Below are 16,902 nucleotides of genomic sequence, written 5' to 3'. Positions count from 1 at the left end.
GTGGCTTGGATTTTGCTGGCCATTGATAACCACCTGGATTTAAGTTTTATGTCCAGTGTGTTCCCATGCTCTTGCAGGCCACCTGCTCAGCTGGTGAGTGCAAACATCCTGTACTGCTGCACTGTCGGGTGGGACCACAAGGCCAGGTGGCCTCACGGGCTCTCCTGGGCTTCTTACTACCAACTTGCCCCCCATCATCCACAATGGCATCACTAAGCTGAGAGCAGTGGCTGAGGACGCCCTTGAGCAGGGTGCCACCAGGGCAGAAAACAGCTCCACAAGGAGCTGGCTGGAAATTATTCAGCTGCCATTTAATGCCGCTTAACTAGAAGCTCACAGATGAGTATTTGGGCTTGTTTACTCTCATTTGAGAAAGATTTGGCACTCACACCATGCCTTTTGTTTCTTTGGAGCAGAGCCAGTCTCAGGGACATCCACTCTCTGCAGAAAGGAGCTGTTCCCATGCCCTCCCCCTGCCCAGCTTTTGGCACACATTGGGACCCCCTGTTTGCACACAAAGCTCACACACGTGCAGGTGCTGTGCTCAGGGCACCTGGGAACAAAGCCTGTGGTCACTGTAACTCCCATGTCCACTGCAGCATCATCTGTCACCTCCAAAGCTTGACACTTGGATTCCCCGGGGCTGCCAACAGCTGAGTGCCCAAGCTCCTGGCTGCCATCCGGCCCCTCCTTGGGGCTCCTCACCAGGGCAGGAGGTTTGGGCATGGCAGATGCTCCAGGCTGCTGCTGAGCCCTGCAGACCTACATCCCTGTGAGTGTTTGGTGGTGTGAGGATCACTGTGACACACAGTGCTGTGCCAAGTGTGTTCCCTTCAGAAGGGTGTGAGCCCTGGCCACCTGCCCCTGCTGAGCTCTTACAGCTGCAGCACTTCCCCTCCCACTCCTCTGGGTCGTGGCTTTTCGGGGGCTCAGCTCTGCCCACCACAAGCCCCCCATCAGCTGCTCCAAAGCAGCTGCCCCAAGGAGCTCTCCAATGAGTGGGAACCTCCCAGTGCTGATCCCAACCATCTCCCTGCTCCTGCAGGAATCCAGCGGCCAATGCTCTCCCCACCCTGAGCAGACCCCATCTGCTCCAGCACACCTTGCACTTTGTGCCTCCTCCAGCCCATCCATTGCCACCTGGACCCTGGCTGAAGTCCTGGTGTTGCCTCCCCTTTCCCAGAGGAAGCAAAGGGGTGGTTTTTCTGTTTAACAGACACCCCAACGTGGTTTCAGCATTTCCACTGCCCAACAGCACCCCTGAGGAGCTGCAGGCACTGACTCCCCACCCACTGCTGCTCCCTGCACATGCACAGGACACTGAAAGCCACAAAACCCAACTGTGGGTGTTTTGGGCCATGGCAACATGATGAGCTGTGCCAACCCTCCCCTCTTTGGGCCTCCCCTGGGATCAGCTCTGGGGGACTCCTCTGAAGGTGCCAACTGGGCAGGAGATTCCAGAAAAGTGTTGATCCTGGGACCAGCAATGGATCCCCTGCTCTGGACTCCTGGATGAGGAGGAAGCTGGAGAAACCAGAGCTGGCCCAGAGATGGCTCCCTGGCACTGGGGGATGCGGTGGACCTGGGCCCATGGGGCTGGACATGATGGTGGCAGAAGTTCAGGGGTTCTGGGGAGGTCACCAGAAGGTGAGGAGTCTCTGTCCTCGGGGACAGCAGGGCTCAGTGGGACATGGCTGTGGCCACAGCAATCCAGCACTGGTGAATGTACATGGAGTGTCAGGGGAGACTGTGATGAGATCTTAGGAAGAAATTATTTCCTATGAGGATGGTGAGACACTGGCCTGGACTGCCCAGAGAAGCTGTGGCTGCCCCGTTCCTGGCAGTGTTCAGGATCAGGTTGGATGGGGCTTGGAGCCACCTGGTCTATCAGGATGTGCCCTTGCCCATAGCAAGGGGATGGGACTGGATGAGCTTTAAGGTCCCTTCCAACCTAAACTATTCTGGGATTGGATGACTACCAGAGGGATGAGGGACTTGTCCCCACAGCCATGTCTGTGAGTCTCTGAAGGCCAGCACCAAGTCCCATCCTTCATCTAACAGCCTGTAAAAAGCCAGGATTTTGTTTGGCTTTTGCACCCTGGAGCACTCAGGAGAGGTTGTCTGTGAGGGAAGGAGCTGTCTGCATGTCTTCATCACACCATGGCAGGAGGAAAGGGCTCCTGGCACAGCACCTCTGAACACCATGGCACTGCCCAGCCGGGAGCTGAGGGGTGACCCAGCCACCCACCTCCTCTGGTGAGCGGCAAACCCCTGAGATGTGTTCAGACACCCGGGTGGGGCAATAGCACCGAGAGGAAACGCGGGACAGGGACACGCTGCGGGGACACCCAAACACCGCGCTGCGGGGCTGCGGATGCGGGGGCACGGCCCAGGGGAGACGAGTCCGCCCGACAGCAGGCAGCTGAGCCTGGACTCGGACCCGGACCTGGACCCGGACCCGGACCTGGACCCGGACCCGAACCCAATCCCGGACCCGGACCCAGGCCGGTCTCGCGGCAGGCCCGCCCCCGCCCCGGGTCCCTCCCTGCGGAAGCGGTGGTTGCCGGGGAGCGCTGCGCGGCCGCGGCTCCGGCTCCATCCCGGCGGCCTCAACCCCAGCCCGGGGCGCGGCCTGCTCGGCTCGGCTCGGCTCGGCTCGGCCCGGCCCCAGCCCCGCGCCCCGGGGCAGCTTCCCCGCCGCCTCCCTCGGTGAGTCCGCTGGGGGAAGATCCTTTCCATGGCCCCAGCGCCGGGGTTTGTCTGAGTCTGCGGGGCAGGGGAAGGGCAGAGCAGGGGCCGGGGGCTGCCGTGCCCTTTCTAGGGCCGAGGGAAGGCCTGGGGGTTCCTCCCTCCCTCCCCCCGCGGCTCCGGGCAGACCCGGTTCCGACATCCCCGGGTCTGCCGTCCTGGCTGCGCTTCTTCCTCCTTCACCCCCTTCCCAGGAGCGAAGAGGCCGAAGGTTTCCTGGGAGGAGGTTCCAGGGGTATGCGGTGTTGCTCGGCGGGGTGCGGGACCCCAGCACCGGGTCTGTAGTGATGTCCCAGGGCAGCGCAGCTGCGGCTCCATGGCTGGGACCAGCATCGAAGAGCAGGGGGTGAATCCGGAGGGGCCTCTTCGGGGTTCTTCCTTGCTCTCTGAGCAGACCTGGCTGCAGCTCTGCGATGCCCGCACCGGGATCTGCCCTGGAGCAGCACCTGGGCCTGGACCTGGACCGGCACCAGCACCGGCACCAGCACCCGCCCTCCTTCCCCTCCCACTCCCGGCTGCTGCTGCGGGACAAGCCGGTTTGTTCCTCGAGGGCTGATGGTGCAGAAGTGCCCAGCTCCTCGGGAACACCCTCTGCATGCAGACACCAGTGTTAAACAGGGCCATGCCTTGTGCCTCTTTGGCTGCAGAGAGACAAAAGAGAAAATGTGTCTTGCAGACAGGCAGGTGAGGAGGAGCTGGTGGTGCCTGGGGGAACCTGCATGGGCAGTAGGATTAAAAGGAGAGGACTGATTCTCCGATTGCAGTTTGCAAGGGAAAAGTATAGGCATGGACCACTGGGTGGGTTCACAGCATCCTGACCTTGTTTCCTGACCCCCAGCTCAGCTGTAGGTACAGCCCCGGGTCCCAGAAGTTATCCTGGTGCTACTCTCCATTTCAGCTAAAACTATTGAGGGAAGAAGCAAACAGCCCCTGTCAGCTGCACAGAGTTTAGCCCTTTGATTTGCTACTGCTGACTTTCTCTGCTTATTACAGCTTATCACAGCTGCTGAATTTACTTTTTCCACATGCTTTTTGCAGAGGTTGGCTCCTCATAAAGGCATGAAGCTGCTCTTGCCTCAGCTCTGTCTGTGGTAAGAGCTGCCTGCCCAGGGACCCAGGCACAGGGAAAATGGGATCTCTGAGGAAGAGGAGGTGCTTCAAAGTCAGATGCAGCAGGTGCAGGGCTGTGACAAACACTGCCAGACACTTGTCCCTTCCCAGTTTCCTAAACTGCAGTGCTGAAAACAGGTCACAAAAGGAAGCTGTGGCTTGTGTGGCTCTGAAAGATCTGTTTACTGGGGGGATAAGGAGTGTTTTTACCATTTGGTAAGCAGGGGCAAAGGACACAAAGAGTCAAATGAATGGTTCTGAAACTGACAGAAACATTCTGGGTGGGGTAGGATTGGAGCTGGCATTGCTTGAATTCTAGGCCAGGATTAAGCAGTGGTCCTGGCAGGGAAGTGAGCAGCCAGTTAGGCTCACACAGTAGGAGATTGAGCAGTGCCAAAGTCATTGGGTTACTCTGGACAGTGCCCTGCACCTCTCCTGTCACAGGGGAGCAGGAAATGGGGTTGGTGGGAGCAGCATCCCTGCTTCCCTAGGGAGTTGTGCAGCCTGGCAGAGGCTCAGAGGAGAAAAGAATTGCACACACACCTGGCTGGTTACCTGGGCTTCACCAGGCTGTATCATAGCCTGAGAGCGCTCTGAACTTTTTCTGGCAGGTACCAACAGGTCAGGGACCATATTCCTGATGTTCAGGATTTTATCGGAGTGATAGAGAAGGTGCAAATGAAACAATGTGGCTGAGCCAGCGGCTGGGTCACTGCTGGGAAGGGCTGGCCCTGGCCTGTCTTCTTTCCTCCTCTGTTTATACACATGGGCTCCTGCTTGGTTTCGTTCCTGCTTGTGCCAGTGCTTCTCTGGTGCCCCCAAGGAGGTCACAGCCAGGTTGCTTTTGGACAGAAGGAGAAGCCAGCAGAAATCCATCCCAGCAGAAGGGACTCATTGCCTGCAGGGGCAGGAGATGAACCAGCTCAGCACAGGAGCATTTGCACTACAGAGGCACCACAAGAGATGACACAGAAGGCTGGGAATGGCAGGGACAAGGTCTGCATGTCCACTTATAGCAGAAGGGAGCCTCACTTCTGTCCCCTGGGTGCATCCCTGGTGCAGGAGCAGAGCAGCAGTTTGGGCAGCCTGTACACATCTTTGTGACTGAGGTTTAGCTGCTGCTTCTCAGGGCCAGGGGGTTGGTGCTGGGGGCTTGGGTCCCATCTGGGTGGGATCACTGGAGGAACCTGGAGAGGAAGGTACATGCTGATGATGAGGTTGCCTGATCTTGCAAGATCCCAATCCAGAGGCCATGTGACTTGTAAATCAGGGCGTGGGTGTCATTTGCAAATTCCCTGCAGCAGGACAAGGTGCTATTGGGATGTGAGATGTGTTTTGTATCAAGGGATAAAGCAAGCCTTCCATCCCCCACCTCCCATCAGCCTTTCCTCCTTCAGTCTCCCACACTAATTGCCTGCTCTGTTACAGATCTTGATTTCAGCCTCTCATTTTTGTGTGTAAATTAGTGGGCTTGAACATGAGTTTAGATCAGATGTGAATCTTGAGGCCAGTTGCTTTTCTGGAGTGATCTCATGGCAAACATTGTGTTTTGTTCTAGAATATGAGGGCCTCTTCTGGCTTAGTTGGAACCATTAGTAAGGAGATTAAATGATACCAAAACAATTTCCTTTTATCTCAGGGTGAGAGTCTGTCTGCTCTTCAAAAACAGCTTTTCCAGAGTTGCCAGGTACAGACCATGAGTACATGCTGGTGTGCAGTAGTCAGCATTGCTTATCTTGCCTCTACAGTCATGTCTGGGAGATGAATAACAGCTTTTTGCTAATGGGTCTCATGCCAACAGGGATTATTTAGCTGGAAAGGCTGCAGTGCATTAGTTGCTATGACTGGGCCTAAATCAGCCTTGTGCTGATCATTTATTGGTTTATAAATTAAACTGCAGCTCCTGCATCCCATCAGTGCTGGCATGCCAAGGATCCTGAAGGGGGTTGTCTCTGAAATCTTTAAATGACTACCTCAGGAGTGAGGCTTTGTTGGCTGTAGCCTCAGCTCTTACACTGTTGGCCCTGGTGCTTGTCAGAGTCATGGTGTGGCTCTTGTGAGGGATCAGGGGTGCTGGGGCTGTGTTGGGGTGGGCAGGGGCAGCATCCTGCATCCTCACTTTCTGCATGGGGAGCCACTTCAGCTTTCTTGTAGGCAATGAAATACTCCTCATGTTCTTGGTGGGTATGGTTGAGAAATAGATGCTGGCAGCTCCTGTGCTGTCAGAATCTCTGCTTCTCCTGCCTTGGGGAGGAGAGAGGCAGCAGGGACTGGTTGGTTTGGGCCAGTGCAGGGGTTTGTGGGTCTGTGCTGGTCCCTGTTGATCTGCATGGAAAAGTTATTTAGAAATGAGAGGTGATTTTTCTAAGCAGGTAACTTTACATTCTCCTGGAGAGCAGGGAGACAGCTGGGCTCTTTTACCCAGAAATTCATCATCTGCCCCTGCATGGTCCTGGAATGTTTTGTGTTGTGTCCTCAGGCTGCTCAGGGTGCTTGTGGCACTTGTGGGTGTTCCAGCAGAGGGTTCCTTGTGGCAGCATGCTGTGGGCTCACCTGGAGCTATTTGGAAATTGCTCAAGATGCAAGATAATTCAAATGTAAGGGTAAAATGTGTCAGGTGATGTCCAGCTACCCCTTGTTTCCTGTTCACTGAAGGCACAGCTGAGCCCCACCTATCTGTCTGCATTAAAGGTTTCCCTATGGGAAAGCCAAGCCAGGGAAGATTTTCTGTACAGATCTCAGAACTGCAGCAACCCTGTACAATTCAGGGTCAACACTGGTAAAAATGCTGCTTATCCCCACAGCAGGGACAGTGCTGCTGGATCCCTTGTCTCACCTGCATGGATTCCAGGGTGAGGTGGTTTCCTATCTGTAGGTCATCTCTGGAGGTGGGTGTGAGCTTTCTAATAAAGGTCAGGAGTTCACACACACACACACACACACACACATATATATATATAAATATAAATATGTTAAATGTAGCTTTTCAGTGGCTCAGCTGTTCATTTCTGTTCTCAGTGGTGTTGGAGGCAGCGTGACAGCAGGATGTGTGAAGGGCCGTCCTGGATTTCTGGACCCATTCCTCCAGACCCTACACTCTTTCCAAACTATTACAAACGCTCCTTCTCAGGTGAGTCCTTAATGCTTGTTAGGGATGTGTGGTTTTGCCAGACACAGTTTGCCTATTTGATGTCCTTCCTCTTTGGCATCTTTAGTGGTCTCCACTCACGCTGGTGCAGGTGTTTCTGCTGCCTCACAGATGGTGATCCTAAAAGTGTTCTGTACCAACGGCTGAAAGATGGGAAAGCATAAGGTGGAGAGAGGGTCTTTGGTGCTGTTCACAGGTTGTGGGTGAAGATAACCATGAGGTAAGACAATTTTCTGATAAATCTCCTCCTCTTTCTTTCTCTGTAGCTCGAGGGAGGCTGGAAGAGAATGCTCGGAAGCAGGATTTTACCTCTGGCTCCTTCCCAGTTCCCAGCCCATCCTCCACTTTGAGCAGTGCCCGTCAGGTCCAGCCAGGCCCTCGCATTCGCCCCAGTGGGAAGGACTTTCTGGAGAGAGGACAGAAGGGGACCCTCAGTCTCTTGCTACAGCTCGAAGGGATCTCCCTTGATGGGGGACTGCCAGCCAGGAGTGAGTACAGCTGAGCTGCTGCCGGCCTGGGTTGTGTTTGGGGCTGGGGATGGAGGATTTGGGTGGATTGCTTAGGGCTGCTACCTGAGGAGGGCTTGAGCTTCACAGGGATGGCACCTCATCTCTGTTTGTCCTGGCAGTGGTGTCCCATGCTGGAACCAGTGCTGCTGTGGCCACCCTGACTCACCTGGCACAGGTCTGGAATGGGAAGAGGTTGTCCAGCCTGCAGGAGAGGGGAGAGCTTGTGATTTCTATGGGTGGTTTGGAGCCAGTGCTCCCAGACCCTGCATCCCTTGTCAGTGTCTGAGGGGGGGCGGTGTCTTCCCTTGCTGTGCAGAGAAGGAGCCCAAGGACCATGAGAAGGAAAATGTGAAGCGAATAAAAGAGATTCAGAAGAAATGCAAAGAGAAGGAGCGAGCCCAGATGCACAGCCAGCCCAAGCCTGTGAAAGCTCTGTGGAAATCCCAGAAATATGAAAATGTGGAGTCAAAAGTGAAGGCCAAACTGCAGGTTTGTCCCAGCTGAGCTCCTGAACTCTCCTGGCCTGGGGTGTGGGTCAGCCACGATGTTCTGTGGGGTGGTGGAAATGAGGATGTCACAGAACCTCTAAGTCTGGGGCAACTCAGCACTGAAGCAAAGTGGGCAGATGTAACAGTGAGGCTGTGTGCCAACATTTGGCTTGGGTCTGGAGAGCAATTGCTGTAATAGTCAGCATCCTGCCTGACCAAGTACAGTTCCCCTGGAGGGGGACCTGATAAGAGGAAAATCCCATCTCTGACCTGCCCCTTCACTTGTTAGGGAACTTCAGGCTGTTCCTGGGGGTACAGAGCAGTCCTGGAAGCTGGATTCCCTGCCTAGAGGTACATCCAGCTGGCTTTTCGTCTTCCCAGTGTGTGGGGCAATGTTTGTCTGGGGTTTGTGCCAGAGGCCATGGTATTCTGCCCCACAGGTCAAGGTCCTTCAGGATGCCTCAGACCTCAGTCCAACTCTTCCCACCCTGTGGACCACCAGCAGGCCGTGTATCTCCAGTCATCCCCAAACCATTGTCCTGGTGAATAACCCCTGCACAGAGACAGGTCCAGGCAGTTGGGGTGGGGACCTGGAGCTCCAGCACAGCCCACCAGGGTGTCCTTACCTCCTGTGCTCCCATGCTTGTGGGAGGAGTGTGGGGCCCAGCCTTGTATCCTCAGCTTTCTCCACTCCTGAAACATTAATGGCTTCAGTTCTGAGTTAGTGTCTGGCTTTGTGAAAGTTTTAGATTGCTTTTGACTTTTTTTATTTTTCTTGCTGATGTTTTCTGCCCTGGTGGGTTCCTGGTGTTTAAATTATGTTTTGGTCAGAGAGCTTTGTAAAATGCCCTGAAGCAGCTGCCTAAGTGTACCTGTCTGTGCAGAAGGTGAAGTTAAGGCCCATGGGAAGAGGGAAGGAGAGCTCCATCAGTGTCTTTGGGTGGATCTAGTAACCATTTGATCTGGGAGAACCCTGTCATCCAGGTACCTCTGTGTTTAGTTGGCCTTTTCCTTCTTTTCAGAAGTAGGTACTGCAGCTCCCATTGACGGGGTGGGATCCCAGCACGTGTCAGGTTGTGCTCTCCATGATAATCACCTCCTGGGGCAGGGGCCTTGGGGTTCCTCTCCAGCTCAGCCTCAGGTGGGGGAAAGTCCCTGAGGATGAGGAGGTGCAGGGCTGCTGCTCTGGCAGATGAGCCTCTGGCTCTCTCTGGAGTAGCCTCACACTCTTGGCTTTGTGACCCTGCATTCCCATCAGGATTGTCAGCTGTGAGTCCCTGGTAACCTTCACACTTTACATCTCTCCTCTGTCTTTGCAGCCAGCCAGGCTGTGTGGACAGGAGCAACACAGGGAGCTGCTGCTTGTGCAGACAGTGGGTGTGAGATACCTCCAGCACTGCCATTTATTTACATGGGCCTTCTCTTAGTGCTCCCTTCCTGAGCAGGAGCCTTCAAGTTCCCCCTCTGCATTGCTTCCTGATGGTCTGTTGCCCTTAGGCCAATTTTGGACACTAAAAGTTATGTGTGTGTACATAACTGCAAAACTTGGTGAAATGGTGGTTCCAAATGCTGTGTCCCTTCTTCCCACTGTGCCACCAACCTCTGACATCTGTGATCCTGTCACACACAAAGCAAACCCACGCCTATCCTCCTGTTTGGCAAATTCCCTGGGTTAGAGGGAGATTGAGACAGTTTCTGCTTTAGTTTTTGGGAAGAGGGATGGTCTGTGCAGGCAGTTTCTGTGTGGTGCATTACATGTGCTCTGCAAGTGCCTCTGGAGGAGGTGGTGGGAGGCCCTGGTGCTGACTCACCTTGCTTTTACTGCTGTAAATTCAACTTGTTGTTTAACTGGGCTCTCCTAGAGCTGGGGTGTTCCCTATGAGGGAGCTGCTTCTGTGGAGCTGCTGCTGTTCAGAGCTCAGGGTGATGCTATTAGTTCCTGATGTCTGACACCAAGATCCTTCTCTCATCTGTCTCTGGGGCTGTTGTTGTAGCAGCTGCCTTGAAAAGGGCTCTGATGGTCTCAGGGCTCCTGTGGAGGCAGACAAGGGCAGATGCACTCTGCTGGCACACTCCTGAGATCACTTTGACTTCAAACCAACCACAGGAGGTAAAGGTGCTTCTGATGAACTCACCAGAGATGTGAGTCTCCTGGCTCTTGTTGAAACAAGACTGACCATCCTTGGAGCATGATCAGAGGGCATTGCATACCCTGCTCCTTACACCATGGCTGCTGATGTCCTGTGCTGTCCTGCTTCCCAGCTGCAGGGCTGCCAGGATAAATGGGCCAGGTGGCAAAAGAGGAATCTCTGCCAGGGGGACAGCAGTTCAGCTGAGAGAGCAGCTGAGCCCGGGGGTGCCTGTACAGGTCTGGAGGCTGCCCTGGATGGTTCCTTTCACTTCCAAGAGCAGAGTAGTGCTCTCGTCTTTACCGTACGATCACCCACTCGCCACAGCATCAACTCCCAGTTTTCAGGGTTTGTTTGCAATAAGACTGTCTGAGAGAATCCTCAGACTTCCCCTTAGACATCAAGTCGTGTGGCCTTGTGCCCATGCTAACCAGGACCTTTGAAGATGCCTTTCAGATGAATCCCACCTTCCCAAAGCTGCCAGACTCCTTCCCTCCCCACTTGTTCTGTCCAGAGCAGCAGAACCACAGATCCAGGGTGCTGAGCAGGGCAGCATTTCAGAGCAGCATCTGCTTTGTGTCAGTTTGCTGCAGCAGAGTTCTGCAGTGTGCTCTGGGTTTATGGGGTTGGGATGTCTTCCTCTGAGGGTTCAGGTGCTGCCAGGGAGGGAGACTGGAATGTCTCTTGATGTTCAGCACACTTACTCCATTCTGCCATTTTCCCTTTTCACAGGACGATTTCTGCTTTTTAAGGAGTCACAGTCACTGCCAGATGGACTTTCCATCCCTTTAGATTGTCCCTAGCTCTGCTTGGTCTCTGTCTTGGGTTCTCTGGTGCTGCTCTCCTTTCCTGCCTGCAGATCAGTCAGCAAAGGGAGACTCTTCAGTCAATATCAGAGTATCATAGCATGTCAGAGGTGGGAAGGGACTTCTGGAGATCACCCAATCCAACCCCCCTGGCACAGCAGGATCACCCAGGGCAGGACATCCAGGGGGGTTTGTAAAGTTTCCAGAGACGGAGACTCCAGAACCTCTCTGGGCAGCCTGGGCCAGGGCTCCCTCACCCTCACAGGAAAGAAGTTTCCCCTCATATTGAGGTGGAACTTCCTATGTTCCAGGGTAAACCCATTATTCCTTTTCCTGTTACTGGGCACCACTGAAGAGATTGGCCTCATCCTCTTGACAACCACCCCTCATATATTTATACATTAATAAGATCCCCTCTCATCCTTCTTTTCCCAAGGCTGAACGGCCCCAGGGCTCTCAGTCTTTCTTCCCAGCAGAGATGCTCAAGTCCCTTCATCATCCTCACAGCTCTCCCTTGGACTCTCCCCAGTAGATCCCTCTCTCTCTTGGACTGGGGAGCCCAGAACTGGATCCAGTATTCCGGGTGTGGTCTCACCAGGGCAGAGCAGAGGAGGAGAACCTCCCTGGATCTGCTGGACACACGTTTCCTGATACCCCCAGGACACCATTGGCTTCTTGGCCACCAGGGCACATTGCTGATCCATGGAGGATTTGCTGTCCACTGGGACTCCAAGGGCTTTCTCCATGGAGCTGTTTTCCAGCAGGACATTCCCTAATCTGTACTGGTGGTTGGTATTACTCCTACCCAGATTCAGGACTCTACTCTTGTCCTTACTGAACTTCATGAGTTTCATTTTGCCAGCTCTCCAGCCTGTCCAGCTCTCACTGGGGAGCAGCACAGCCTTCTGGTGTCTCAGCACCCCTCCCAATTCTGGATCCTCAGTGAACCTGCTGAGGGCACGCCCCATCCCCTCATCGAGGTCATTGATGAAGAGATTGAACAAAACTGATCCCTGGGAGCACCACTGGGCCTCCAGCTTGATTCTGCTGCTGACCATGACACTGAACTCCGTTGTTGTCTGTCCCACATTTCCTGAGTTTTGCTGTGAGGATCTTGTGGGAGAGCATGCCAAAAGTTTTACTGATGTCAAGGTGTATGAGACCCAGTGCTCTCCCTTCATCCACCCCTTTGGTCCTGCCTTCATAGAACACTCTATTACACGTGTGTTTGATCCAAATGTGTGTTTCTGCAGATTTTTCCCTTTTTAAGCATTTCTTTACAAAGTTCAGTAGCCAGGTCTGGATTGTTGCTGTAGGCAGCCTGCTTGGCCTTTGCTGACTATGTACAGATTGCTTTCCCTTAGAAACTTCTGCCAAGTCCTGGCAGAAAGAGAGCATTGTCATCTGCCTGCTGGAATTGTGTGGCTGAGCTTATTGTTGCCTACCCAAACTTCCCTGGATGGGTTTCTCTTTTCTGCAGCCTCCCCCTGCTACCATGTCTTGTCTTATTGCCTTTCCCAGGAGAGCTCCCTGCCTCCAAACCTCGAGTCTCTGAAATTCCTGAGGGCCTATTCTCGCTGTGGCCCTGGGATCAAGCCATGCAGACTGCCCAGCCCCAGACCTGCCAGCACCAAAGCAGGGGCAGATGAAGAGGCTCTGGAGGCACGTGGTGCTGAAACCAAGGTGAGTTGCACTCTAATTGCATCCATCCCGGGGCTTTCTGGCACTTATCCGTGGCTCCTGCTTTGAACTCTTCATGTGTTCCTCTAAAGTGTTGTGTCAGGTGTGCTGCATAAGCAGAAAAATCTGTAAGTACTGCCCTGGATGAAGGGAAGGAACAGGACCCTGGTCACTGGGTTGGTGAGACAGGTGATCAAGGTTTGCTCTTACTACACCCTGGCTTCATCCTTGCTCAAAGTGATCATCAAGTTTGGGGGTGATCATGAAGATCATGGCGTTTGAAAACCTCACCTTCTTGCTGTAGAAGTGCCAGTGATCTGAAATCTGCTCTTCCTAGAGCTCTGAAGGAGGTCTTGGGGATTGAGAGACTGCTCCTGGCTTAATCTAAGGAACTCTGGCTTCTAAATATTGGATATAAAAATTGGGAAATGGATATGCTTTTTAGTATGGAGACTTAAATTAATGTTAACAGTTAAACCTTTCAGGCAGTCTTGTCTGGGAAGTCCTAAAGTGCTCTGTGACACATCTCTAGCTAGCATGGTGTGGTTGATTCCCAAATGCCATGGTCTGACTTAATTTAAGCAGGATATAAACTCTTAAGGAGGAAAACCAAGAGAAGAAAACTTTACCCTAAGAACCCAGTGTTCCTCTCTGGTTCCTTGACCACCAGAGGAGCTGTGATAGAGGGTACTGTCTCTGGGAAGATTCTCCCAGGACCCAGCTAAGTCCCTGCTCTTCCAGGAGCTCTGTTGCCTTTACTGGTCTGGTGAGGACCTGACCAGTTTCCCCCCCTAATCTTCTGCCTGTTCCAGTGGGCTCAAAACACAGCAGTAGGAGCCATGTGGACCAAGTCCTGTTTCTTCCTGTCCTCCTGGCTTTGAGGGCATGGGGTCAACTTGAGGAGCTCAAAAAAGATGGGGTTTAGGCTCTTCCTGGCCTTTGGTGCTAAACCATGGCACCCAGGGGGTCTCTGGCACTGGTTTCTTCTCAAGCCATGGCCATGGCTCCTGAGATGGGATGGGATGGGGGAATGCCCATCCTGCAGCTCAGGATCTCCTCTGGGTGTCTCCTATGGGGACAAGGGCAGCTGCCTGTGTGTGTGTGTGTGTGTGTGTGCTGAGCTTGTCTCCCTGTCTCCCAGATCCAGGTGGAGGGGAGGAGCATTGACTTCATCAAGTACAACGCCTGCCATGCCAAGCGGGCCCCGCTGCGCCGCTCCCGCTCCCTGCAGAGCGTGGCTGAGCTGCTGGAGCAGAGGCACCAGGAGCAGGAGCAGTACAATGCCAAGCAGAAGGGACACGTCCCCAAGTAGTACGTATGCCCCTCTCCAAGCCGTGGGACTTTCTGGAACAAGCCCCCCTCACAGAATCAGTCTGGTTGGAAAAGGCCTTTATGAGCATCAAGTCCAGCCATTAACCCAGCTCTGCCGAGGCCACTGCTAAACCATGGCCCTCAGCACCACATCTGCACAAGTTTTAAACACCTCCAGGGATAGTGATTAAATTACTTCCCTGGGAAGCCTGTTCTGGTGTTTTATTACCCTTTCAGTGAAAAAATTGTTCCTAATATCTGATTTAAACCTTCCTTTTCATCACAACTTGAGACCATTTCCAATTGTCCTGTCACTTGTTCCTTGGGAGACTGACACCCCCTTGCTCCAGCCTCCTTTCAGGTAGCTGTAGAGAGTGAGAAGGTCCCCCCTCAGCTTCCTTTTCTCTAGGCTGAACACTCCCAGCTCCCTAAGACTTGTTCTCCTGACCAAACATAACTTCCCTTCACCACATCCCCAGCTTCTGCAGAGAAAAACAGGGCTGTGGGCAGGAGATTCTCTCACCATATGCAAGCTGTGAGATTTCATGTGGCCTGGGGAATAAATCCAATCTCTCCTGGGTTCTTGACTTAAGGAGCATCCCAGTCTGACTGGGCTCAGAAAGAATTTTGTCTCCTCCTCCCTTGTTTGCTGTCTACATTGAATCTCTGAGAAAGGTGCTTCCAGTCCTGCATCAGCCTTGCTCCATGGGCCGTAGCTTCAATATGAAAAGGTTTGGATTTGGAGGCAAATACCTGTCTCTTCCTCATGAGTGTTCACCCTGCCTGGGACCTGGAATCTGAGGAACACCCTCCCAGTGCCCTGTATTGAAAACAGTTTCTGGGTGACCCTGTCTAGGACTGACTGTGGTGTCAGTCCTTTGATTCTCTGCCATGCCTGCCATTCCTTGCCAGGTTTCCCTTCATTCCATCCACCTTCATTCTGTCACTGGCCCATGGATGGTTTTGAAAGGACTCAGTGGCCTGGACCAGAAGTGGCCCTTGTCCCCGAGGAGCTCAGGCTGACCCTGGTGTCTTCTGGCTGCCTTTTGTTACTCACAGAGCATGTTTGCTACTCCATGCAGATGGGCTGAACCAGGCTGCATCTTTCCCCAGCGAGGGCAGGTGCCAGCAGGGCAGGACTCTGTAATCTTCAGCAGCAACATGGAGATGATGAGCAGTGTTCCTGGCCCCTGCCTGCCTCCCTGGGCCACCTCCCATGCCAGATGTGCTGATGTTGCTTCCCTTTGCCTTGGCAGCCTGCTGGAGAGGAAGGAGCTGTGGCGCAGGCGGATGGAGGAGCAGCTGCAGAATCTGCCAGATCCCAACATGCCACCTGGTCACACCATGATGCCAGAGAGACAGAGACTGGAGACCCTTGGCAATCTGAAGCGGAGTAAGTGGGAAAAAAATGGGGATTCCAGCTCAGAAAAACAGGTGATCCTAGGCAGGATTAGAGAGAGGAGAGTTCTTGGGTGCAGAATTTGGGAGAGTTGCCTGGAGTAAGGGGGTAGCTGGGATGTTGCAGCACTTGAGCTCCCCGCATGAAAAGTACAAGCTCCTTCTGGCTGGTGGGACCTGCTGGTTACCAGCCTAGGTCTCTGGAGCAGCCCTGCCCAGTGGGCCTGATGTCAGGGTTACTATTGCTCTTAAAATGATACAAAGTTTTTTGTTGGAAGGGACCTTTGGAGGTCTCCAGTTCAACACTTCAGAAATGGAGCACATCCTCATCCAGCTGAGCTGTGAAGAGAGGGATGGGATGGGATGGTTATTCCAGGTCCTTGTTTTAGTGCTGCCATCATTTTCATGAGTGAGGATGAAGTCAGAGAGCTGGGAAAAGGATTAATTGCTTTGCTCTTCCACCTATGCAGCTTTTTCTTTTATGTTTACAGGCCAGGAGCAGCTGATAAAGGAGATGGTGATGCTGCCAGTGCGTGCAGACACCCTCAGCATGCAGAGGAGGCGAATGGAGCTGGAGAGGAATCTCTCTCAGATAGAGGAGGCAATCAAAATTTTCTCAAGACCCAAGGTCTTCATCAAGCTGGACACTTGAGCCAGTGTGGCTGAGTGTGTTGTGCTGCTCTGTGCAAAGAGCCTTCACTGCTGGGAAGGGACCAGTGTCACTTTGAGAGGGAAGGAGGGAAAGGCAAGTTCAGCACCCTGAGCTGTTTTAGTGTCCAACATGCAGCTGGTGTCTTTTGCTCACCCTCCAGTGCTGTGTGTTGTTCCCAGGAAAGGGAAGGAGGTACTGCCCTAAGATACTCTCTACTCTGTTGCCAGGAGAACAGTTGTCTCTGTTCTCTTGGAGATGAGCTCTCTGCTCTGGACCTATGGCATCACCTCTTATTTTCCCATCTTTTCCCACTTCTAGAACTGGTAGGAGGTCTCCTGTGCTGCTGCTGGTGGTGTTCCTTCTCCCCCTCTTTCTCCTGAGCTGGGACATGGTCTTGGCTGATTCTGAGGACCTGCACACAAACCTTGTGCATGCCCAGTCCTGAGCACTGACCCATCCTGCTCATGCAGCCTCTGCACCTGGGATCAGCAGCTCAGGGATAGCTTGGGGACAACAAGGGCACAGAGCTTCAGTCATTCCATCCTAGTGAAAAGCTGGGCTGGCTGCAGGGGGATCTGTCAGGGTGTTCAGAGAAGTCTTTGTGGGGTCTGTAGGGCAGGACATGCTTCAATAAAGCACTTTCCCTCTTTCAGTGTGTGTGCAGCTGCTGGGGGCTCCTCAGGGCCTGAGGAGTGGTGGTGAACAGCAAAAATCAGCAGCAGTGATGTAGTGCAGGTTGGGGGACAGCTGTGGGTCCTGCTCCCACTTTCTTCAGAAAACCAAAGTGGCCAGGGAGGTTTGGTCTCTCAGTGCTGGGGAGCTGGGACATGGTGGTGGACTGAGTGGAGAATGTGCAAAGTCCTGGCAGATCTCAGTCTGCTGGCTGGCAGGACACAGTTGGTCAAGTGCCATGATGGAGATGA

At 53.6% G+C, this 16,902-nt stretch overlaps 1 protein-coding gene across 2 annotated transcripts; it reads left to right on the top strand.

Annotated features, from left to right (window-relative positions):
• Nucleotides 1-2,561: 2,561 nt before the first annotated feature.
• Nucleotides 2,562-16,650, top strand: ENKD1 (enkurin domain containing 1). 2 transcript variants are annotated; one of them, XM_030458047.1, is made up of 9 exons: nucleotides 2,593-2,709; nucleotides 6,877-6,988; nucleotides 7,273-7,494; nucleotides 7,832-8,004; nucleotides 8,444-8,545; nucleotides 12,460-12,621; nucleotides 13,760-13,929; nucleotides 15,186-15,322; nucleotides 15,819-16,650. In XM_030458047.1, exons 2-9 carry the CDS (start codon nucleotides 6,904-6,906, stop codon nucleotides 15,977-15,979), a joined length of 1,212 nt encoding a protein of 403 aa, XP_030313907.1. In that variant the 5' UTR covers nucleotides 2,593-2,709; nucleotides 6,877-6,903; the 3' UTR covers nucleotides 15,980-16,650. The 2 variants fall into 2 exon arrangements, with proteins under 2 accessions (XP_030313906.1, XP_030313907.1); XM_030458046.1 differs by lacking the exon at nucleotides 8,444-8,545 and having other exon boundaries at nucleotides 2,562-2,709; nucleotides 15,819-16,649.
• Nucleotides 16,651-16,902: the final 252 nt, after the last annotated feature.

The sequence above is a fragment of the Calypte anna genome, chromosome 11 (assembly GCF_003957555.1).
Source record: "Calypte anna isolate BGI_N300 chromosome 11, bCalAnn1_v1.p, whole genome shotgun sequence".
Classification (NCBI taxonomy): Eukaryota; Metazoa; Chordata; class Aves; order Apodiformes; family Trochilidae; genus Calypte; species Calypte anna.
The sequence above is the reverse complement of the archived record's forward strand: the minus strand, read 5'-3'. Positions and strand labels throughout refer to the sequence as shown.

Bases quoted from the DNA above. Each gene is read 5' to 3' on its own strand.
- ENKD1 (XM_030458047.1), top strand. From the start codon at position 6,904: ATGTGTGAAGGGCCGTCCTGGATTTCTGGACCCATTCCTCCAGACCCT. The intron at 6,989-7,272 runs GTGAGTCCTTAA...CTTTCTCTGTAG, and splicing joins TTACAAACGCTCCTTCTCAG to CTCGAGGGAGGCTGGAAGAG. The intron at 7,495-7,831 runs GTGAGTACAGCT...CTTGCTGTGCAG, and splicing joins TGGGGGACTGCCAGCCAGGA to AGAAGGAGCCCAAGGACCAT.